Below are 23,795 nucleotides of genomic sequence, written 5' to 3'. Positions count from 1 at the left end.
AAATACAGATATGAATGTGACTGCCTATATATGTGGTTTTTGAGAAAGTTATGTTTTCTTTAAGGTTTATTTCTCTCCGATTTGTATGTACTGATGCGGTCACCCTCCATTTCAGAGAGAGAAAAGACTAAATCTTCGTTACCATTTTGCAGATTGAAATCCTTATGTACTGCCAGCAGACAAGTCGACAGAAGCTGTTGTACCAGGCTCTGAAAAACAAAATCTCCATTGATGACCTCTTGCAGTCCTCCATGGGCACTACTCAGCAAGCACAGACCACCACTAGTAGTCTCATGAATCTAGTCATGCAGTTCAGGAAGGTAAGGCTATTTTAAATAATTTTTAGAAAGTATAATCGTTCATTATTCCAGAGCTGAAACATGGTTTCTATAAAACATAATAAAAAAAAAATTCTAGCATAGACAAGCAAATCTGCATGCAGTTCAGGTGTGTTTCTCATGCGGTGTAGTATGATGTTGGGGTAGAAGAGCGTTAGCCAAATGGTGCATGCATCTGCTAACTGGTTTGTCTTCAACTTAGTTCTTGAAGGAAATCATTCACCCGGGAAGAAGGGGCAGTAGTTGTTATGTAAATAGGAAAAAAATATGATGCAGTATTCAAATTTGTGTAGATACACTGAAATAATTGTGATATACTAATGAATATTAAACTTTTAGCATTCATTAGTCATTGATCTGGGGTGTAAATGCTACATCAGACTAAATTATTTCCTCCCCGTGTTTGACACGCTCTCTCTCTTTTATAGGTGTGCAATCACCCAGAGCTGTTCGAGCGACAGGAAACTTGGTCTCCATTTCACATCTCCCTAAAGCCATACCAGATTTCAAAGTTCATCTACCGTCATGGACAGATCAGGGTCTTTAACCACTCACGGGACAGGTAAGCCACCTTAGCATGTTTAGTATTATTACTTAAACTTATTTTAGCTTTGTGAGTGCTAATTAACTCCCTTACCCGAGGTACTTAAATAACATTGGCCAGGAGATGCATTCCTTGTTTTCTTTCATTCATTCACCTGTTAAGCATCTGATACCTGATGCTCTTTCGTGGTGGAATCCTGGTCATCAAATATCCCTTTCATTGCATAAGACAGGAAAAGGAATTTAGAGTTGTTGCTGATGATGTGAAATAGAATTAAGTTTTAAAAGAATTCTTACAGAAAAAAATGAGTTTCCCTTCAGTGAGTTTTCATGTTTAGTGAAGCTATCAGTACCTGTCACGACATGGTATATCACGAGTGTCTACAAGTGCCTTGACAGCTTTGAATGCTTACCTTGGGTGACTAGAAGCTGCTGGAGTGCAGTTTGCTGTTTTCTTCAACTGTGACAATTCTTGATTCGTCTTGTTTGCATTCAGCTATGAGAAATGCTCAGGGAAGAGATGGGAAAGCCATGTTTGCAGATAAGACTAACTGTTCCATGGTGTAAAATGTAATTCCAGAGCAACAGTGTCTCTCAGTGTCAAATTAACAGTAATGCATGTGGGCCAGTGATGCTTTTCTCTTGCTGCCATGCAATTCCAGAAATCCAGAGTGCTGAAGTACTTACGATGAAGAACTGAATGGTTACTTTGCATTTTTTACTGCTTGCGTGATTGAACATTGTGTGTGTTAACACTTCCTTAGCAATTTTGTTTGGTTTTGTTACTTTCCTTTTCAGGTGGTTACGGGTTTTACTTTCGCCATTTGCACCAGACCACATCCAGCAGTCTCTCTTCCATAGGAAGGGTAGGTTTACAGTTGTGAGAAGCAAGTTGAATTGCCCACTTGCCTGGGATCTTATAATATGTCTTATTTGGGGGAAGGACTGGGAGATCAGATCAATTAGTCCTCTGAGATAATCTGATTAGAACTTGTTAGAATTCTGTTAGCATTTGTACTTCTAGCTATATCTATGAAAAACTTGTTATTTGGTCACTGCTTAACTCTACCACAGTCTCTTGTTCCACTCCTCCTGTCTTGGTTTAATTTACTTCCAAGGCTTAATGCTGCCTTTTCAGTCTAATGTGAATCTTTCCTAGATTCAATTCAGAGAAATCTTGGATTCGTTTCAGTACATTCTGTATTGTACATAAACTGCCACCTTCTGTTTTAAGTAAAAAGTAGATGAGGTGCAAGTGACCCAGGATCTTATCGATGAGCAAAAACGCCACATAAGCTCCTTGTATTGACAAATACAATTTATTGTTATAGGTGATTGATTTTTTTTTCCTGCTAGAGCTAACTAGATTGCTCAGGTGCTGGGGTGGGAAAAATTTTGGGAGAAACAAGCAAGAGATACTGACTGCATTATTACACTGAAATCTGTTAGCATGCACCTGTTCAGCTGTGCAAAACCCTTTCCAGTTAAGAACCAGCTAAGATGCAGCTCCAGTTAAGATGCAGCTACAGGAGCCAGCACTTGTCTATAACTCCCTGGCTTCCGTATGTCTTGCTGATTATTCTAGTCTCTGTTTTGGTATTCATAATAGGCTTTTGCTTGGGGATTCTTTTTGTCATACCATAAAAGGAAAGTAATTTGGGGGATATAATTTTTTTGTGTGGAAGTTAAATAGATATGAATTGTATTGGAGATACGTACATAGCTGGGCCTGTCGTAGAAAGTACGTGTCTTGAATTTGTAGAATCATAGAATGTGCTGGGCTGGAAGGGACCTTTAAAGCTCATGTAATCCAACCCCCCCTCTGGTGAGCAGGAACATCTTTAACTACATCAGGTTGCTTGGAGCCCCATCAAGCCTGACCCTGGATCTCTCCAGGGATGGGGTCTCCAGCACCTCTCTGGGCAACCTGTGCCAGGGTCTCACCACCCTCATAGTGGAGAACTACTTCCTAATCTCTAATATAAATCTACCCTGCTCTAGTCTAAAATCACTCTCCCTCATCCTGTTGCTCCACACCCTTGTAAGCAGTCCGTCCCCAGCTTTCCTGTAGCCCCTTCAGGTACTGGAAGGCCACTGGATCTCCCCAGATCCTTCTCTTCAGGCTGAACAGCCCCAGCTCTCTCAGCCTGTCCTCACAGGGGAGGTGCTCCAACTCCTCATCATCATTGTGGCCTCCTTTGGACCTGCTCCAACAAGTACATGTCCCTCTTGTGTTGACGGTTCCAGAGCCCTCAACAGAGAATTTGTTAAGTAAATGTATTGTTTTCAGCTCCGAGTGTCTGTGAAATGTGTTGACCTAACTTGAGTATTTCTGTGACATAGGCATCAATGAAGAAAGCTGTTTTTCTTTCCTCCGGTTTATTGATGTCTCTCCAGCGGAAATGGCAAACCTCATGAATCAGGGACATTTAGCCAGGTGAGAACAACGTTTTTCTTTCTCTCTTTTAGTAATTATAGGAGAAGTACAGGTATTGTTAGAGGCATTTCTCTGTAAACCTGTGTTTTCTATACCCCAAATAATATAATTTGTTTATCATGATCTAGTATTATAGGAAATTCTATTCCTCCATAGGTTACCATTATGCAAGGCAATTTCTAGGCCTCTGTCAAAAGAAAACCTCTGTTACACAGATTTGACATTGTGAATGTACAACATGGTCAGAGAACAACATAAGAGTGCTCAGGATCACACTGTAGCTTGCTGACATTATCAAGTGTAAAATCCAGACTTTTGAAGGCCAGTTTAATTGCAAAGCTTATCAGTTGCACTTGTGAGTGTATGTTTTAAGACACGGGGAATAAAATTATCTTGGAAAGGGAAGTGATCCATTTAAGTTACAGTGTATTCTGCAGTGGACAGTACTGTGACTGTACTTAGTGACTGTAAGAGATTTGAGATTAAAAACAAGTCTTTATGAATAAATAAAGTTGTTTTGCTTAGGGCTTTGTAAGTGTAGTAATTTATTGTTGCAGTTATTTTGGGCTACTACTTCTTGCCTGTGTTTCATTAACAAAATACACATTTCCCTTGGCTTGTCTGCATGATCATTATGATAAATTCTGCATTCATTATGCAGGTTGTTATGAATAATTCATATGTGGAGCAATTTACAGAGAAGTCAGATTGCACTTTTAAGTAGTAGTGGCTAACTCGGGCTCAACTGTTTTAATCCAGGTCCTTCAAAGTATATTCTGATTTAATCACTTTGATTCAGTTCAGCCACCTTAGAAAAATAGAATAAGAGTCATGTAATTGGAAGATGTCTAGCAAAAATTATTTCCTTGAAGTCAGGACACTAAGTTTGAAAACCTGAAAAAAACCCATTTGTGTTCAATAGAATTATGTTGCAAATATACTCAAGCCACTGTCTGACAAAGCAGTGAATAAATTTCTCTCCCGTGTTTTGTTTCAGGTGGTTAGCTCTTTTCCTGTCTCTGAAAGCATCCTACAGGCTCCATCACATGCGCTCCTGGATGGAGACAGAAGGGGAGAAACAGCAGGGCTCGTGTTTTCTGAGCAACAGGGATTTCTTGCTTGATGTAAATTTCCCTAACTTGCACAGCTGCACTTTGCTGCAGGTAAGCAACATTTTTGTGTTGTGGAGGTGATAGCAAGTCTTCGTGAGTGGGAGATTATCAACCTTCTGTCCTTATAAAACAGAGAAGAACAAACTTAGAAAGAGGTTGACTTTATTAGATATAGTTAATAAAGCGAGTGCTAACAGAAAAGTAGTTTAACTGCTGTCTTCCTCCCATGTGGGGATACATTTCAAAACTTGTTATAAAAAATAAATCAGTCAAATTGAAAGTCTTAAAAATACTACTGGAGCAATAGAACTAGACTTACGATTTGTCAGGGATGGATGCTCCATGTAAACTTACGAGTTTTGTAATGTTCTTCTACATGTAAGACTCTTGTTTTCTGACTGAAGCCACCTCTTTTCATCTCAAATTCAATATGTTGTTGTGGCAACTGGGGGAAACAGAGACTGCAGCCTAGCGGTATTTCAGAGTTGGTGGACAGACACTGTCAACGGTGTGTTTCTGTTCTGATGTTTCTGTCTGGTAGGCTTGAAGTGTATTCATCTTACTGTGTGGTGCAAGGTCATTTTCTCTAATGTTTTGCCTGGAATGCATGTGAAGATTTTGGCTTTTTATGATTAAATTGCTGTTGGTTTCCTGAGTTAGGCTATAGCTGGATTGATTCATTTCACTGGGAAATAAGTTCACAAAAGTGCTAGTATAGAGTCAGGAAAGCATCTAGGGCAGTTAGCAGATATGCAGTAGAAAAATCTTTTCTGAAACAGTGAGATTGTGCCAAATTTCTCTAGGGAATATTGCTTCTGTTCGTGAGTCTGGAAGGGGAAAGGAGATAGGCAGAATTCAATTGAATAGCGTGTAGAGGAAGTTGAAATTGAAGACACATAAGCAGTAGGAAACCAACTTTGGACTTGGTGTCATGTTTTGCAGTGTTGACAGCAAAGCCAATAAAATGGGTCGTCCTAGTTATCAAACAAAGAGCAAGCCAGCAGAGTGTGTGTGCCAGTTAACTCCGGCAGTGCTGGTGTTTTAAATATTCTGTGGTTTCGTGACTGGCTTGATAAAATGTCTCACTACATGGATTTGCCTTCAGTTGGTGTTTTTGAGAAGACGTTCAGCAGTTTGGGTACTGACTGTGTAATGCTCGTCACTGAAACTCCACTGTAGCTCTGTCCTCTGATTGGTGTGGTTGAGGAAAACTTTTTAAGTCAAATGTTGCAGCCTACACTAAAAGAGTAGAAGGTGGTACCAGAAGTTGTATGCGGTTACAGAAGGTAGCATTCATTTTTGTGTGTGGAGAAAGATAATCTAGTTTTCAGCCTTTGAGTTAGTGTGTATAAATATTAAAATGTAAGTCATTGTATTTTCTTAACATAAGATGACTTAACATTCTAGATATTAAAATATGAGATGAGGAATATCCACATGGAGATTTTAATATTAACAAGGAAATATAAAGGATCTTGATCTGTAACACAACCTGTCAAGACTTAAACATCTAATTTGGTTTAGCCTGATAATTTCTTTTGAGGAAGTCATTACTTGTGTGTCGGGAGGTCCCAGTGCTGTGACTGTGTGTGAGAAGTGTAACTGGTACCTTCTACATAGACAACAGCCAGCTGAGGAGCAAAGTTCATCAGCGTGTGTGATACAGCCCATTTGTGATAACCCCAGTCAATCTAAAAGAAGTGTGTTTCTAACCTGCATGTTAGACAAGTTACTGCCTCAAGTCACTTTCAAATAAGCTCTGTTTGCAGAATTTTTTTTGCACAGCTTACATATGGAACATCTTAAAAACCAAAAGGAGAGTTGAGAAATGAACTGGCCTTCACATGCCTGTCTTTTAGCTGCACGCATCATCATGAGTGAAAATGAACTCACTCTTTTAATCTAATCCCAAACCTCAGAAACTTTAAATGTAAAATTCCCTGAGGCTTCCTCTGCAGCTTCATAAGACAGTAACATGTTGGGGGTGAGAAGAGGGAGAAACAGAGGAAAAAGGAAATGGTATAAATCTGGAAAGGCTTTTCTTAACTCTTCGGATCAGCATTTCCTATAGAAGAGGCAAACTATGAAAATAAGTCAGTAGACAAAAAAAACATGTCTATTTTTAATGGATCTTTCTGAAATTGAGGTAACATCTGTCTAAAGATAGTTATGTGTTCCTTCATGTTCCTTCCACAGAAATCCCTTACAGTGTGAGGTCTCTTCATTCTCCTTAGGCAGCACTTCCAGTGTGTGTATTAATTTTTACATGTTGATTTCAATTAATATAAAATCTGATTTGTTGAGACTTGTCCCTTGCTTTCCTAATTTTCTTACTGTAAAAAATTAGGAGTGCTAATGAGCTTAAGATGCCGGTAGCATCTCCCGTATGTATGCGCAGCTCTGTTGGCAATATAGGAAAGCCTCTTTCAAGGCTTACTTTGGATTGCATGGTTGGAGTAGGTGCTTGCGTTCTTATTTCTTAATGTTCCTCCTCTTTGGTTCCTGACTTCGTTGTACTAAGGCATATGATCCATTTCAGAGCAGTGGCTGTAACCTTACCCAGCCTTTTCCATGTATGTGACTGATGGGAAACTGGTTTCCACTGTCCCTGTTAGATCTGGTGTCAGCTCTGCTCATGAATACTTAACACCTCTGTGTGTCGGGGAGTTCAGAGAGGCATGTTTCTTATGTGACCTGCTCGTAATTTGCACACGGGAAGCTGAAAACCAGATTAATGCCCGTGTGCAAGACCTAATTCTAATACTGCATGCGTACAAAAATAATATTTTTTCTGTTATTTTGGATAGCTTCGTGGAAGTTTTCCTTTATGTTTCTTCCTGGGTACTTCTAGTTGGAATAGAGCCATCTTTGATGGCTCTTTGATACTGTCTTCCAAAAGAGAATTAAATAACAAACTAGCATAGGTTTGGAATTACAGTTTGTTAGCTTCCTTTCTATCCATTTCTTGTATTCTTACTTTCCAGGAAATAAAGTTACCAAATCCCTCTAAGGACTGTAGCCACAACCAGTATGTTAATGCTTGCTGTCGTAAGATTTCTTGGAAAGCTCTTGTGACTCCATGCAACGCCTGTTCCCTCCACAAAATCAGCTGTACTTGCCGTGTGTGGGACAGGGGTGGGGAGGAGAGGAGCTGTGAGCTAAAGCTGTCGTTGCTGAGAGGGAAGTCACCCTTCCCCTCGGACTCTTGCCATCCTTTCCTTACTCCCAGCCGCTGAACCCTGCCTCTGCTGATGTGGGCTTGTGCTGTCACGTCCCTGGACGAGCCAGCTGCGGAAAACTTGCTGTTTTCGTGGCTGTGGAATGTGTTATGTGGTTAGATGTGTAGCTAAGGAGGCTTATGGAGGGGTCTAGGAGGTGGTAAAGCTGGCACTAGCACAGGAGGTGGCACAAATACGTGGTGGGAAGGGACTCCCCCTTTGCAGCAGCGATGTTGGTGCATTGTTGCCGCCGTTCCTGGCCCTGGGGTGAGTAACCCGACGTTCAAGTCTCTTGGCCCACAGCCTTAACATTTCCCACTCTGCTGGTTCAGCACACGGCCTGTTTTACCAGGTGGTGAGACTGATCACAAAACTAACTTGGAGGAGGAGGGGCAAGGGTTTGTTTTCATCTTGATCGGCATCTTAATGAGCGCAGGCAGCTAGGCCAACGAGAAGGAGCTCTGCGGGGACAGGAATGAACATGTGAAGCGGTTGTTGCTTAAGCCAGTGTTACTGATAAAGAATTGCCAGCTAAGTAAGAGCCTGGTTTTGGGATCACTTCACATTACCCAGTGTGGCCCAAGCTTTGACCTGTGCTTTTTAGCCCTGCTGAGTGTCAATGAAAGGCTATTGTCAGCTCTTTCTGCTCTTACCTTTTATATAGAGGAGCAGATGTTCAGTCCGAGATTCTGAACTTCCTTTTTTTCCAGCTTCAGACCATGAGTCACACTGGTAGCAGCTGAAAGACACACTTACATGCTAGGATTGACTGATTACATTTCTTAGGTGGTGACAGCACGTATGGACAGTAAGACTATTTTTCTCCCATGTCAGCAGGCTCCAAATGACACATGCTAGCCATCTGTATCTTGCCCAGTGCATCTACATCTGGAAACAGAAAGGGCCCAGAATGCATGATCCATGATAGAACACTCCTGTGGATGTTTTCTAGCGGTTTTTTTTGGCATCCGTAGGAATGCGTGTATCCAGTGTATGACGTGATACACAAGGTGTCTGCTTCTGTTATGTACCCTGACGTTTAGAGCTCCAAACATGGGGATTTTAGAAAATTGGGAGGCTCTGTAAGGCAAAAGTAGCATACAATCAATTTTGGTGGATTAGGTTCTGGGGCAGAACAATGCCAAAGCTTCCAATTCTGTTTATGTTTTCCTTAAGTGAACTGCTGGAATTGTCAGGAGGGCCCATTCTGTGATTCTATGGCAGTGAGAAGTGTACCTCTCAATATTTCAAAAATTGTTGCTTGTTTCTTATGGTATGCAGAGTAACGCTCTACATACTGTAGGAGACAGTTATACACATCAGTAGCAATTGGTGAACATAGAGTCAGAATAAAAACAAGTGGCAAAACCAGCTTAGTCTCTAAGCAGTTTATTTCATTTTTTGATGCAGTTATTTGCCATAAAAAAGGAAATATAACTGATGAAAATTTAGTTTTCTGGGTAGAATCCAGCAACTTCAAAGAGCTCTCCTGTCTTTAAAGTGCAGCGTCATTTCAGTGCCCCCACTTTTGAATCAATATATTTTTCTGTATCAAAAGGACGCTGATACACTTGTGGCAAATTCCAGGTTTTACACGTGAGTGTGTTCATGTGTGTGAGTAACCGTGCTAGCACCTTGAAAATCTTCAGCATAAAATTTGGAGCCATTTTGCACAGGAAAGGAAGAAAAGGTTGAAGAAAATAAAAGTCAAAAGATATCAGTCCAGTCTCATTTAGACTCTTTATTTTTTTTTCTCTGCTACATTTCATTTTGCTCATGCTTCAGAATAGATAAAGGAGTTGTTTAAAACAGCTCGAGGGTCTGACCTACTAGAATATTCCCATGCTTCCTTCATTGAAGAGAAAAGTTGGTTTTGGTTCCAGCTGAGCACAAAGGCAGGTATTGGTGCAAGCTATTCTGATTTCAGTTATTAGGATTTGAGTGTTCGATACTTACACAAAAGATTCTGTGCATTGCCACTGCAGAAGATGTGTAGAGTTTCCTTTTTCAAAGAGAAATATTGGATGAATGTCCTTTGTCTTACCGATGGTTGCAAGCTTGAAGAGGAGTTTTTGTTTATATAAACATAGTAACTTGTTAATTTAAATTTCATTTTCAGAACTTTGTGTTCAGTAGCCACTGTAAAGCAGTTACTGGCTATTCAGACCATGTCATATATCGAAGGAGATCAGCTACCTCATGTGTACGGTGCTGCCAGGTGACTGAGCTGCCGTCCTTCCTGTGCATAGCCAGTCCACGGGTAAGTCCAAGTTAAGCTGTAAATTATGTATTTTCTATTGTGTTTTAAATCTTGTTAGAATTGTGTCTTGCTAACAGGATGATCTATTAGATTCTTTTGGTCGGGCACAACTGTTGTGAGGATATCCTTTTTGTTGCTGTATTCAATAGTGAGTTTTTTCATAGGGGAAGTGACTGCAACATGTCCTGAAGGGAAAAGGAAAGTTGTAAGAAGCACCCAACAGGAGTTATTCTGAGATATGTGGATTTCACTTTCTCTTCTAATACCAAAAGGAGTAAAATTATAAAAGAGATTTTCAAGTAGAGTATTCCCCAATAATTTAAGTGGTATGATATAAACAGAGTGGGTCGATTGTGATCAACTGATAACAAAAGGGGGGCCGAGGAGCACTGCTTTTTTGAAAACGTTATTCATTTTCTCTCATTGCATCAGCTTATGCTCCAAAAGGAAACACAAAAATTGCAATATGTAAGGATTACTCGCCTTGGCTTTTTTAAAATCTTTTGAGTATTAAGTGGTACTGCTTGGCATTGTCCATCAACCATTCATGGAATTTTGAAATTACTTTGGCTGAAGTTTCCTGGGCTGACGCAAGGGACCTTCAGAAGTCTATGGCTATTGTTTTTATTCCATGTTGTTGGATCTTGACAAAGCGTCACGAGTTAAGGCCGGGCTGGATGCTAGACCAGTCACAGATGCTCTCAGTTAACCCCCTTCCCCTCTCAAGGGAGAAGGAAAAAGGAATAAGGGAGAGAGACTTACGGATTGGAAAAGAAAACCAAAACAGGTTTAATAAACCAGTAACAGTACTAATAAGAACACACTGAAATATATACGAAACCAGTATCAAAACTCCCCCAATGGATTGCCACAGGTGCTGCGGGACAGGCAGGCACTAGGGAGGTCCTAGACTAGACTCAGCAGCAGACGGCAACTCGATTCAGGAGCTGGTTCAGGAGCTCAAGGGTTGGGATCAAGGGCAGAAGAACAGATGGACACTGACCATTGAAGGGGGCTTACCCCTTGTGATCCCTCAGCTTTGTACTGAGTATGACATACATGGAATGGAATACCTTGTTGGTCAGTTTTGGATCACCGGTCCTATCTGCTCCTCCCTGCAGGTGCGACCATTTACTTACAACCCTTTTACTTTATGGCACCCCAACACGACACACAAGATTTAGCAGTGACCTTGGTTTCTGTAGGAGCACGAGCCTTTCTGCATACCGTCCCTCGGTCGTGACTGTAAATATCAAGCACTATCACTTCTAGAAGCAGAAGACACTGTGAAAAAATACACCGTTAACTTGAGAAAGTGCAGTCACTTAGCTGAGACTTAGCTGAAAAGTAAAATCACTGAAGAGATTTGATTCTGTTTTAGCTCAAACCAGCAGACAGAGCTGGACAAAATGGACTTGTTGAGGAGGCTTTCCAGCTCTGTATTCTGTAGTTACTGTTGGTGTTATTGGTGGAGGATTGATCGAGTGGGGCCGCGTTTGTGGTTGCACATTGGCATCTGGAGAAGGGAGGGCGGCAAGGGAGTCTGCTTGTCACCTCGAGTGAATTCATCTGTGCCTGCAGCTCTGGGGGCCAGGAATCCGACTGAATTCTCAAAATCACTTGCCACTTCCCAGTCACAACATATTACCTGGTTCAAGAACAAGCAGTTGATTCTGAGATTAAATAATGGAAACCACTTCTTCAGATTCCTTTGATTTGTTGCCCTTTCTATTTAAATTTGCATTGCAGATGAATATGTTGAATCCTGCGTATACATAGGAAGGGGAAGGGAAAGACGAGGAGAGATCATATCTGACATACATTCTAGTGAATACAAGTTGCTTGTTCTGGCTTGGCTGGTGTATAAAAATGATTAAGTGGAGGCATGGCTTTTTGTTTCTAGGAATACAAAGACTTAATTTTACGCCTGTTAGAGACTTTTGGCAGGAGTGTAGAAGACCTGAAACAGCAGAAAGAGCACATATGTTCCTAGAAACTATAGCCTTCTGTTGTTGTTTGACCTGTGATGAATTTTGGGAAGTTAATGGAGCGAATGATAGAAAGAGGAGCGTATGTTTATGTAGCAGCTGAGGGGGTAGCGGTGGAGGAGGGGGCTTTAGTGTTGTAGTTTTCTTTCTGTGTAGGCAATTTTCTTGTGTACACACAGGCCTCGATCAGAAAAAAAGAAGGAACTTCAAGGACGGATCTGGTATTCTTATATTCATTAAAACGCTGATTAATTCAGTTTAGAGTGATATTGTTTGGTTTAATTTAGCAGCTCAGTAGATCCCAGTGTGTCAGAGGTATTGTGGTCAGAAGTGGGTTTGGGCATCTCACGACACCTGAAAGGTTAACTTTGCACCCTGACTAAACTAAATTACTGAATTTAAGGTGGCAATGCACTCGGGTATCTCTGTCACAATATTTTTGACATATTTCTGAAACATTTCTGAACATATTTCTGACTGTTACATTCAGTCAGTTTGACAAGAATGTGTAGACACAGGAGGATTTAGTGCGAAGGACTAACCTACCTTCTGTTACAAGTAAAACTACAAAAACAAACTTGGGGAAGAAAAGCAACAAAACTCCACCATGACAAAAAGGACAGAAGCATGAATAAGCTTGAATGGAAGTTGGTATTTTTTTATCTGTTTCAGAAATGTGTCTTTTTTTCTTGTAAGGCCATGCAAAGATGCAGAGTTCAACCCCGGGGGTATGTCTGCATTTAAAAAGGCAGCCTCATGTCCTTGGGTGTCAGTCAGCGTTGCAGAGCGTTACACTCTTACATGGGAAGATTTGTCCTTGTAAATGGAGAAACCTCACTGAGACACACACAGAATTTGTCTCAAGGTTATCTTCTACTTGCTTTTTTCTTTAGGTGAGGTATTACTAAAATGTAGCTTGTAGAATTTTATGATCCGACTTTGTTTTTCTTCTGAAAATCCCAGCGTACCCATGTCCATATTGATTTCAGTAGACATTTCGGTGTCAGAAATGAGTCTACTCTGGTTTGTGTGTAGTGGCTGCTGGTCCTAGGCATCCTGGAAATAAATATGACAGGCTACCTGTGCCTGAAAGAGCCTTTGTTCCAGTCTGTCCAGCCGAGAAATATGAACCACAATGTGTTAATAGTGTCCTTTAAAGGAAACAACCTTAGGTCTGTACCATCACTGTGGTGTACATCAGTGTTCAGGTAACAGGACTTGAATTGTGAGAGGTTTTGCCCACTCCTGCTAAAGCCAGTCCTATGCTTCGACTGCAGATGGCAGTACGAGATACTGTCAGAGTCGATGCTATCCAGTAAGTAGTTAGAAGGTCTACAAAGTCTTATCGCAGCCCCTCTCAATTTGCAGTGTTTCATGTGACTGTGTGCATAGACCTATAAGCCAACCTGGTTTAAAAACAGCTTTTGGCATCTTGCAAAACTATAGCTTTAACATTATTGCTAAGACTTTGCCTGCTTTTTTGATTTCATTTTGATACATACAGCAAGCATGCTTATGAATCCGTTTAAACAATTGATTTGCCTTTGCAAAAATAAGTCTCTGTTTGTAAGATTAGTATCTTCTGATGAGAAGAGCTCCTGTAAACCAGGAGTGGATCAGAGGCTTCCACTGAGAAGATCTTGCTTGATCCCTTTGAGTTAGCTGGGGAATATTCAGAGAGGAGCAGCCGGCGACTAAGATATCAGGCAGTATATCCTGAGGTATAGATTCTTCCTTTCATCATGCTTCAACTATATAAAAGCTGCAGCTGCAATACAAAGATAGTTCTTTCACTGCATTTTGTGTTTCAGTTGTCCTGATGCCCACCCTTTCTCTCCAGAAACTCAGCTACTTACCATTCCCCATCAAATCCTCCATACTCCTGTACTGTTTGTTCCCATGCAGCTCTTATTTCCTCTTTCAAAATGTGAAAACTTCCATAAGTTTCATTTACTTTGTGTTTCTTTTTGTCTGTTGCATTGCTTTTCACAGTCCCCTTGGAAATGTGTTCATTCTGCACAGTGTTAGGATTCCTGACGATGTTTTCAACTTGCATGAATGATTTTTTTTAAAAATTATGCTTTGGAAATAAAAGCACCAATAACTGTTAAAGTAGTGGTTTATTTGCTGCTTATATTGGTGAAGAAACAAGCAAATTTAGAACTTTTCTCTGTTTTAAGCCCGTGCTGTAGGATTAAATGTCTAATATTTTTTGTGGGTTTTCTTAACTGAGCTTGTGATACCTTATTAAGTCTCTTGATAGTATGTGAAAGCTTCTACTAGCTTTCTTTTGGAAATTAGGTTATAAATAGCTTTTGTAAATGCTTACCCCAGAATGTCAATCCAAAGCAGACTTACATTCAGAAAAGAGAGGAGGAAGACGTTGGTGGTTCACATTTTTATTGCAAAGATTCTTATGCTAGATAGTGAATTGTGTACTTATATTTGAGTGAAAGTGTTGTAATTGCTGTATTTGCTTTGTGTCATGCCATTTGGTGAGATATCTTAAGAAAAACCCAGCAGAGTAGGCTATCCTGGTATGTACCATGGCTCGGTTACACTTTGGGGGTTTATTACTTAACTGTCTGGAAGTTGCCCCTTACCTTGATAAGGGAGAGATAAGAGAAAGCCATAAAGTGCACGGCGACAGCCTTGCCTGCTGGGCTGGGGACTCTACTCCAAGACCACCTTCTCCTGAGCGTACAGCTGTTGGGCGTATGGGGACCTTCCACGCTCTGTCCACGTTTGGGTGGATGGAGCCATTCCAGAGTAGCTCCCATGGCCTGAAATCAGAGTTCCTGTGTTTCTGACACCGGCCAGTCCAGGTGCACTGGTTGTACTAAAGCAGGTAAATAGGGCAAGGGATTCATAGAATGGCCAGAAGAAAAATGATCACCCTGTACTCGCTGGCTTTGTTTTTGTGGCCCACTTCTGTTCAGATCAACTGTCAAGCCCAAGAAATGGGCTGTTTTCCTGGTTTGAGGTGGTTTTTTTTTTTTCCCTTTCTAATTTATGTGTTCCTAATTTTAGATTATCATATGATTTTCTGTTAAGGATAACATGCAATCTCTACTAGGTAAATACTTGATTGTGAAGGGCAAAAATAAAAAAAAAAAACAAATCTAGGGAAAATAAGAGGTGCAGCAACAATATTTTTCTTGTACTCTTAGCTTTGCTGTCAATTGTGTGGTGGTTGGCCATGCTTGGTTGTTCGTAGGACTTTTTTTTTTTTTTTTGTGATATGGAGAGATGTTGCTTCTTTGTTTATTTTAAGCCAGTCTCTAAGATTGTTTTCCATTTGAACGGGTCAGTAATGATTTGACTTTAAAAAATTGATCCTATGGCAAGGTACCTGAACTGGGGATTTGGGGGCAAGGGAAGAAATCTGAACAAGCCTATTGATGGTTATTATTTTACTTGTAGGTAACAGCTGTGCCACTGGAGTTCTACTGCAATGACCGAAGCGCAGAATACGAACGCAGGGCACTAAAAGAAGGAGGAAGCCTGGAAGCAAAGCAGTGTGTGCTCAACGGAGCCCCGGAGTTAGCGGCTGACTGGCTGAAGCAATCCTCCCAGTTCTTCCCAGAGCATCCAGGAGGGCTATTAGGGATCAGGCCTCAGAACGGCTGGTCTTTCATCAGGATACCGGGTAAGTTTGGAGGTTGTCGTGGAACAGAGATGAGATCCATAAGGACATCTGCTCGTGGGCAGTAGTTACACTTGGTTACAGGCTTTCTGGGGGGGTGGCTGTGTGTTTGCTTTCCCTCCTGACTGAAGGTTAATCCTGGTATCTTAAAATAATACACTGTAATTTCATACTCTCTGTCTGGAGTAAAGCTGTCAGTGGATACTGAACAAGCCTGACACAAACTTTTCTAACACTTACAAACCTTTCTTAGCGTGTCAGTTCTCTGGATGACTGCAAAGAGATGGATTTGCCTTCTCTCACAACCAAGTACTGTTCTGAGGTTGCAGAAGACTGCAGAAGTAACAGTCATGCCTTACCTCCTACTGTATTGGAAGACTTTTGTATTGACCTAAGAGATCTTTTTGTTGGTCTCCTTAGTGAAAGGATAAACATTGCATGTTGCAGTGTATCGTGAGAAGGGTGCGTTTCAGGACCGACTTCAGAAGAAGCTGGAAAACGAGGCATGAGGGATTTGCTGAGTTTCAGTTGGAATAAAGAGAATTTACTTATAATTCCTGGTAAAGTGGGAAAAGGATGCCAGCGTACTAGTAAAGTAAATGCACCTCATTTTTGTCTAGAATTAGACTAAAGTAATCCAAGATTTGCTGGAATCTGATTCCAGTGCTGCGGTGACTTTCATGGGCTGGACCCACTGTAGCTGTCGGAAGATGGTCCTGAGCAGTGAGCTGAGTTCTGCAGAAAGTACCAGAGATCTGAGAGATAGCCAAGAGGAAAAACAGCTTACACTGCCAGATGCTAAGTTATTCCCAGACCCTTTTGGGTCAAGGATGTTTGACAGGGGAAGTTAGTACAGTAAAAGGAAAATGGCCTTTTGCTTGGTACAGTCCGGTTTAATAAGGTACCTCCTAAGTCCTTGGAGTCATTTGAAGCACATGCACAATTGTTTCTATGTCCTGGAGAAATCGTTTTTCATGAGCTTGCACTAGACTAGTGTTCAGTGACAGCTGATGATTTTATAATTTCTTCAAGAATTCATTGAATTGATAAACAATTATTTGTAAACAGGAGGAAGAAGGGAAATAGTGAAGGGATTAACCAAGGGAGAAGACATGGATAGAGAAATGAAGAAAAGTAGCTGATGCAGAATAGAGAGAGGGCTTCATTCTCTTGAAAAGGCTTATGTTTTAAGCTGATGAGTTTGTCATCAGCAAAAATTTGCAGAGGAATAAAGATGGGGTACAGGGAGCCTCCAGGAGCGAGTGAATAGGTGCAAGGTTAGGCAAATCGTTGTCAAGGCACGGCAAAGAGAAGGCAGCTGGGCCAAGTATGATGTAACGCTGGCTTAATTTCAGAGATGTTGGAGCTAAACATGGATTAAAAAAAAGTAGTTTCGTACCTCTCTGTTTTCTTTAGGTGGAAAGTAAAATTCAAACCTAAAGTTTATTCTGAGAGGAGAGGGTACCTCGCAGAACAGGACAGCAGTGTTTGTATATGCAGGAGCAGGCGCAGCACGTTACAGAAAGTGACTGATGTGCTGAAGGAGCCGTTTGCAAGGCTGAAGCCTGACCAGTGTCAGATGGAACGGGAGGTGTGAGGGTAGAGAGGTGACAAGAAGAAAAGGGGATACCTCTCTCTCCTACTAACCCTGATCTATCCTCTCCCAGACTCTGTGTTCCCAGTACCCTGGCAGCAGGCTCAGCTGCGATCACTGTGGGAATCTCTTGAGGCTTTTCCTGTTCTTTGAAAGAAAAATGGTCCTGGATTAAATGGCAGGAAGTGTCTGAGTCCTTTTAGCATCGATAAAAAGCACCGGCCTCACTGGCTGTTTACTGTGAGAGCCAGCTAGCTCCTCACTGACCCCATTGTGCCGTGCAGACTGTCGGGAGGGGAACCAGGGGTGTCAACTGGAACCCAGACTTTATCTCTCTTTCCTCTGCTTTTTGCATGTCCAGAGGCACTTTTTCTCATTCTCCAGAGAGCGGTGAGTCCAGCTGCAGTCACCAGCCACAGCTCCTGACAAGGGTTATTTTGAGTCATAACCATTTGCAGCTATTCTTCCCAGGCAGTAAGATCCCACTGTATCCCCTTGTAGATAATTTATGTGCATATTCTTGCATAGTTGGAGGCAGAGACTTTTTTTTTTTTTTCCTCCCCCAGCTGAAACCCATACAATATAATTTGACAGTTACTTTCTCTTTGGTCTGGTTCTCTTTTCTTGGTTATTTCATAGAGGGCTGTAGAGCCCAAAAACTGTGTCGTAGAGAGAGTTCTCTGATGTACAGTCCAGGACCTCTGTCTCCTCACTGCCTTAAAATCTTAAAAGTTCTTTTATTGCTATTAAAAAAAACCCAACCAACAAACAAAAAAACCTGATCAGAAGACGTTGTAATTGGAAGTTTTCACCATTCATTAAAAATGGAAAATGTAGAATTGAGAATTTTGGAAATCCCATTTAAAAAAGGAGTAAACTGCTTTTTTCTTCTTCCAAGGCAAAAGGGAATGAGAAATACACGTGAGAGGAACTAGAGGTGAAAGACGCTTTTATTCCCTCCCACTCTTTTGTATAATTGTGATGTTTTCTGAAGATGACATAAGAGTCCTTTGAAGCACTAGGTGGCAGGCTTTAAGCTTGCAAAAATACTTGATCTTGGAAAACGTAATGGTACTGAGACAGCACGCTTGAAGATCCCAGGTTAAAGTCAAATGGTTTTCTCTTCCAGAGTAGCAAATCTCTTGGTTTGTTTTTTTTTAATTCTGTTTTGCTTTCCTATAAAAAATACCTCTTTCTCATCAGTGCAGTCTGCTGTTACTGAGATATTGGACAAATTTCAAATTAGTAACAAGCTGCTAACTTTTCAGATTGTTAAGGCTTTCTGCAAATAAGTTTTTTCCTTGCAGTTTGCATTTTACTGCTATTTAAAAATAGTAACTTACACAATGGAGACCTAAGGAGCCAGCAGCAAAGGACACGCATCATTTCCAGTTACTAAAACTTAATTCTACCAATTAATGCCTGTGTGAGAAGAACAGTAGCATTTTGCTTTTGGAAACTTGCTAGTGTGTTAGCCTGAGTCAGTTGAGGTTGATTTTTGAACAGACCCCATTTGTTCTCTCGGTTTCCTTCCAGTCAGATGGTTTTTGGTTAATAATCATATTAGTTTGCCGTGTACATCTAGACTTTTCATGTTGCTTCACCCAATTTAATTTATTCTGAAATAGCAAGATGTCTGTATGGATTTAAGGGAAAGAATAACGTTTTGAATACAGAGTAAACATCCCTACTGTGCAGAGTTTTCACCTTCATAGGTGTATTTTAAAAGCAAATAACATTAAGTCATTTCCATTTTTACTTGCTCCTGGCAAAGCAGCGAGATCACCCTCAAATGGGAGAGCAAATTGGGGAGAAGCGTGAATATCTAGATGGGCAAACAAGCGACAAAAAGCAGAGTTCTCTTGTCTTAGATTCTTTGCTGGCGAGTTGCAAGAGCACAGCTCTAAACTTACCGAAAGAGAGAACAGAGTTCACAGCACTGGATTATACTGCAGATATAATAGCCGGTAATTTTAAGTGGTGTTGACAACTCTCAATTTTTGGAATCAAAAAGCAGGACTGTTGGCTCCATATTCTGATGTCTTAATGGAGATCCCACTAATTCTAGCATGAAGTCCATTATTATATTTAATATACAGGATATTTCTGAAAGAGATCTCATTGGCATACTGAGACCACAAAGAATCTACCAATGTCTGGATAAAAGTGTTGCTGACTGTTTTTTTTTCTCACTGTTGTAAGGATAAGAGGGAAGTGTGCCTTGTTTTTACGGTTTTAACAATTCACTGGATATAGTGACCTTCTCTGCTAATAAAGAGTTCTCGTCTGTTGTTAAAAATCTTTGTCCAAAAGAAGCACCGTGAAAAATTGAAATGGAATAAATTTCTGAGCTCCCTCACTGCGGGTCAAGTTTTTTTAAGACACTGAAATCTGGGAGATTTTTCCTGGACACTTTGTGGTCTTTACAACGTTTTTGGAAGGTGTACTAAACCTAGGCATGCTATTTCAAAATTATCTCTTGAATTAAGTATAGAAGAGCACCCGCATTCCTGATGTTCTCATCAGGCCCCTGGCTGTATGTGGAAGAATCAAACATAGCCCTCTGCGCCACATCGCTGCCCTTGGGCGTTCATGGGCTGTGTTGCCTGCCATGCTCCTAAGATCTTTGGAGGAGCGTTGTTGTGCGATCTGTACTCCTCTGTTCTGCTCATATGAACTTGATTTTAGCTGTATTAAAATGCACGGTGCTCAGGTGAATTAATTAATTTTGTGTATCCCTTTTTAAAAAAAATGGGAATATCGTGGAAGACACTTAACTGCCTTAGAGAATGTTGGGTGTCCTTCAGCCCGTCAAATAATTCATTCTCTGCACCGAGAAGCATGCAGAAGCATTAGTTACCTGGTAGACGTTAGAGAGTGGTACCTGCTAGACATGTTGGAAATATTTGGATTCTGCACTAGCCTGCACCATCTGCAGTTGTCAACTTTCCGTTTTGGCTGTCAACCTAAATTCAGACATCCCAAAGAATAAAGAATCATCAGTGGCCTTTCCAACAGATAAATTTTTTGGAAAAAAATTTCTCTTCATCTGCTTTCAACAGTAATGTATTGTTTACTGAAGTTTATGTACAAAACGTACAAACAGGAAGGCTTCCTTCCTGAAAAATACTTCGTGAGCGGTGCCGAAGTAGAGAGGACATGAAGTATGAAATCTGAAGTGACTTAAAAGATTGTCATCTGGAAACATTCTTTAAACAAAACAAAAAAAAAAGTGGAGGTCAGGAATGAAAAACAAAAGGCGGTGCTGTGAAGGGGCTGTTATTTTAGTGACCTAGAGGACTGTTCTTCACTTTCCGTGTTGGTGAGGGGTTTGATCTTGAAACTGCGTCTCCAGAGGATAAATCTACAGCAAGTGTCCAAAGGACAGCATTTTAATGTGTGAAGTAAAGAAACATTTCAGTTGTGAAGGCACATTGTGATTTTTGGTCTGATCAGGATGAATCCTTAGATGAGGGAAATGGCTGTCCAGAGAAGTCCGTATCTGATCAATCCTGGGTGAGATTTTGCCAACTAGCAAACAAAAGTTATTGTTACCAGTGTGATTGCAAGTGTCAGCCGGAAGGTACCTTGCCGTTTCTTTGGCTACAGCTCATTATTTTAAGGTTTATAATGCAGTGAAGTGCTAGAAAAACTTAGAAGTTAACTTGTTGCATGTAGCTGTTTTCCCTTTATTATTTACCTGCTTTTCTTCAATTTCTTTTTAGACAAAGAGAGTCTTATCACTGACAGTGGAAAACTTCATGCTCTTGATCTTCTGTTGACACGGCTGAAGTCTCAAGGACACCGAGTTCTCATCTACTCCCAGATGACACGGATGATTGACTTACTTGAGGTAGGACAGCTGTAGCCTGCAGAAGACAAATTCTGAAGATGCAGATTTAGCAACAGTGTTTTTGGAGTTTGCAGCAAACTTGACATAAAATTATTCTGCTGAAAGACAGAAGAGCTGCCATACCAAGTTAGATTTAGGCCCAGCCTACTGTCAGGCTTCCACCAGTGTACGGCAGCAGATGGTGTGGGGAAGACGTACAGGAATAGTGATGCTTCACAATTAGTCTGTCAGGGTCCACCAGCTTGCAGCTCAAGGGTTTTCTGAGCTAAATGTGCCTGCTGTATATTTGGCAATGCTAAATGGCTTTTTCTTCCATGAAATTCTTCAGCTGCATCTTGGGTCCTTGTAACTTTTTGCAATTTGCACTGCCCTGCAGCACGGCGTTGCATGGCTTAATTATTCTCTTCTGTTGGTTTTGAACTGCTGCTATCTATTTTCATTTGATGCCCCTGTGTCCTTTTATTGGAAGGAAGAGGGAGAAGAATGATTAATTTTACATTGTTTGTTGCTTGTAATTTCACAGACTTTTAGTATTTCCCTGTATCTTCTTATTCCTGTGCAGAACTTTCGTAGCCATTAGTAGTAAGAGGTTTTCTGGCACATATGATAGGAAAGAAATTAGGAATTAAGTCATTACTTGTTGTTTAAATACAGTCCGTCTGCCTCAGACCTAAGAGCTAGTCTGCAGAGATGTTAATGATTAGAAAGAGAAATACTTTTATTTCTCTGGACTTCTGTTCAAGAGAGCAAAGTTCGAGTTTTCATCTAGATCTGAAAAAAAGGAGTATTTTGTGTCACAATATGTCTGTCCCTTGTCAGGGAAGGATTAGTGGTGATAATTTTTATGACTATCTAATTCTAAGTAAGAAAATAGGGAACTTGATGTACATTAGTTTCAAAGAGGCAATCCCGATAAAATGTTCTGACTGTGAATACACAGTAGGTGGAAAAATATTTGCATATGTCGATACAATTTCAGTACTGCTAAAGCATCACGGTCCTACAGCATCAAGCTCAGCCCTTAGCCTGAGGTGTACATGGGCTCACTCAGCTGTGTTTGGCGTGAGATACCCTCTGCAATAAAGTGCAGAGAAAAAGTGAGAAGCCTGAGTCAACAGCTGCCTAAATCATGAGTCCTGTGTGAGCAGGAGTGCATTTTAAGGTCAGCAGTTAACAGTTCAATAACAAATCACAAGCTGGATACTGTTTTTGCTGCTGTGAGGAAAAACAGAACTTGCATGGTTGCAATTCTGTATTTTGGCTCTTTGCCCAGCATTGCTTCCTATGCCTCTTTTTTTGGCAAACAGTGGACATGGTACAGATTTGTTGACACCCTGCAGTACACCGTGAAGCTCATAAAGCCGAGTGTTTAGTGCATCTGTCTCTTCTGTTAGCATTCCATTTTAAAGGCTTGGGAGCACACCGTTTTGCTGTTCCACCTCCTAAAGGCTCAACATTACTTGTTGGGTTTTATTACCCAAACAAGCCACCTACCAAGCCCTCTGTTTTCCCTTCTTCCCACCCATGTAGCAGAAGCTGGAGTTAAGCAAGCTAAAAATCAAGCAACTGTAAAAAAAATAATCCTTTCAAAATTTGTGTAGCAGTAAATTTTTTTTTTTCCTAAAGGCTCAACATTACTTGTTGGGTTTTATTACCCAAACAAGCCACCTACCAAGCCCTCTGTTTTCCCTTCTTCCCACCCATGTAGCAGAAGCTGGAGTTAAGCAAGCTAAAAATCAAGCAACTGCTCAGTTGGTAAAAAAAATAATCCTTGCAAAATTTGTGTAGCAGTAAATTTTTTTTTCCTGACAAGAGATACCAAAATACTTTGTCTACTTGAATATGAAAGACCATAAGATGTCCTATTTATTTTAACAGTATTTTGGCCACGGCAGTGTAACTGCTGTGATACCACACTAAACTAATATATGCAGGGCAGAGAGCACAAAACACATTGTTTACAAAGTTATAAACCCAGCGTTGTTTGGTTTAGCTTCAGCTGAAGAAGTGCTGTTTAATTCAGCCATTTTATAATGGCAGATATCAATACAAAGAGGAATATTATTCAGCAGAAGGGGATAAAGTGTAATTTCAGTACTGTTGCTTCATGCAGGTGTATATTTCATGCTTTTTACGATCATGATGTTTGTTTTTCACACTCTGTTTGCCTTCTCCTGTGAGGAAGAGTAATTGTCAATTATTTCAGTCGGAATCACATTGCATTCATATGCTGAGGAGTCCAGTTATATTCCACATGAAGTCTTAGTTACAGCCTACTGAAAGTGTATTACTTGTGTTAAAACATAAGAGTACTCGGTTTGAACCATGAAATAGCATGAAAGGAGAACATTTTAAAGTTTTTGAGAAAGTATCAGTGCTGGAAGAACCCTGAAGAGCCCTGACTTGAACAGCGCTTCATTCTTACCATGCTGGAATCATCGTGTGCTGTTTGTTGCTTGTACAGGGACTCTCTTGCCAGGGCCATTTTCATTACTTTTCCTAGATTGATACTTTTGGTGGCTGTGTGACTCCTTGCACCAAAAAGGTACATTTTTCAAGCAGGTCTAGAATAAGTGTCTCCATGAGATAAAGCCTCCCCATAAGGCTTCTTCCTCCACCCCATCACTTCTGGGAACTAGAAGAATGAGGAGTCATCAAGTACCTTCCACGATTACAGCAGAAGCCAGCTTATATTACTCTGCCATCAGAGTGCTGTCTTTTTCTTTTTTTTTAGTGGCTAAAACCGTGCCATTTCTGGCTGACAAGCATACTAAAAGTTGCAATGGTTAGTTTTTTTCTTTTTTCT

General features: G+C 40.7%; 1 protein-coding gene across 1 annotated transcript in view; it reads left to right on the top strand.

The window, feature by feature from the left end:
* Positions 1 to 23,795, top strand: part of INO80 (INO80 complex subunit) — a 55,517-nt gene that overhangs the window by 19,463 nt on the left and 12,259 nt on the right. Inside the window, 8 exon segments of the mRNA XM_009864400.1 lie at positions 153 to 320; positions 767 to 900; positions 1,680 to 1,747; positions 3,225 to 3,318; positions 4,316 to 4,481; positions 9,768 to 9,908; positions 15,320 to 15,545; positions 20,862 to 20,989. Coding sequence (XP_009862702.1) covers positions 153 to 320; positions 767 to 900; positions 1,680 to 1,747; positions 3,225 to 3,318; positions 4,316 to 4,481; positions 9,768 to 9,908; positions 15,320 to 15,545; positions 20,862 to 20,989 — 1,125 coding nt within the window.

This window comes from Apaloderma vittatum, unplaced genomic scaffold (genome assembly GCF_000703405.1).
Source record: "Apaloderma vittatum isolate BGI_N311 unplaced genomic scaffold, ASM70340v1 scaffold4702, whole genome shotgun sequence".
Lineage (NCBI taxonomy): Eukaryota > Metazoa > Chordata > Aves > Trogoniformes > Trogonidae > Apaloderma > Apaloderma vittatum.
Note: the sequence above shows the minus strand (reverse complement) of the source record. Positions and strands in the feature narration are given on the sequence as shown.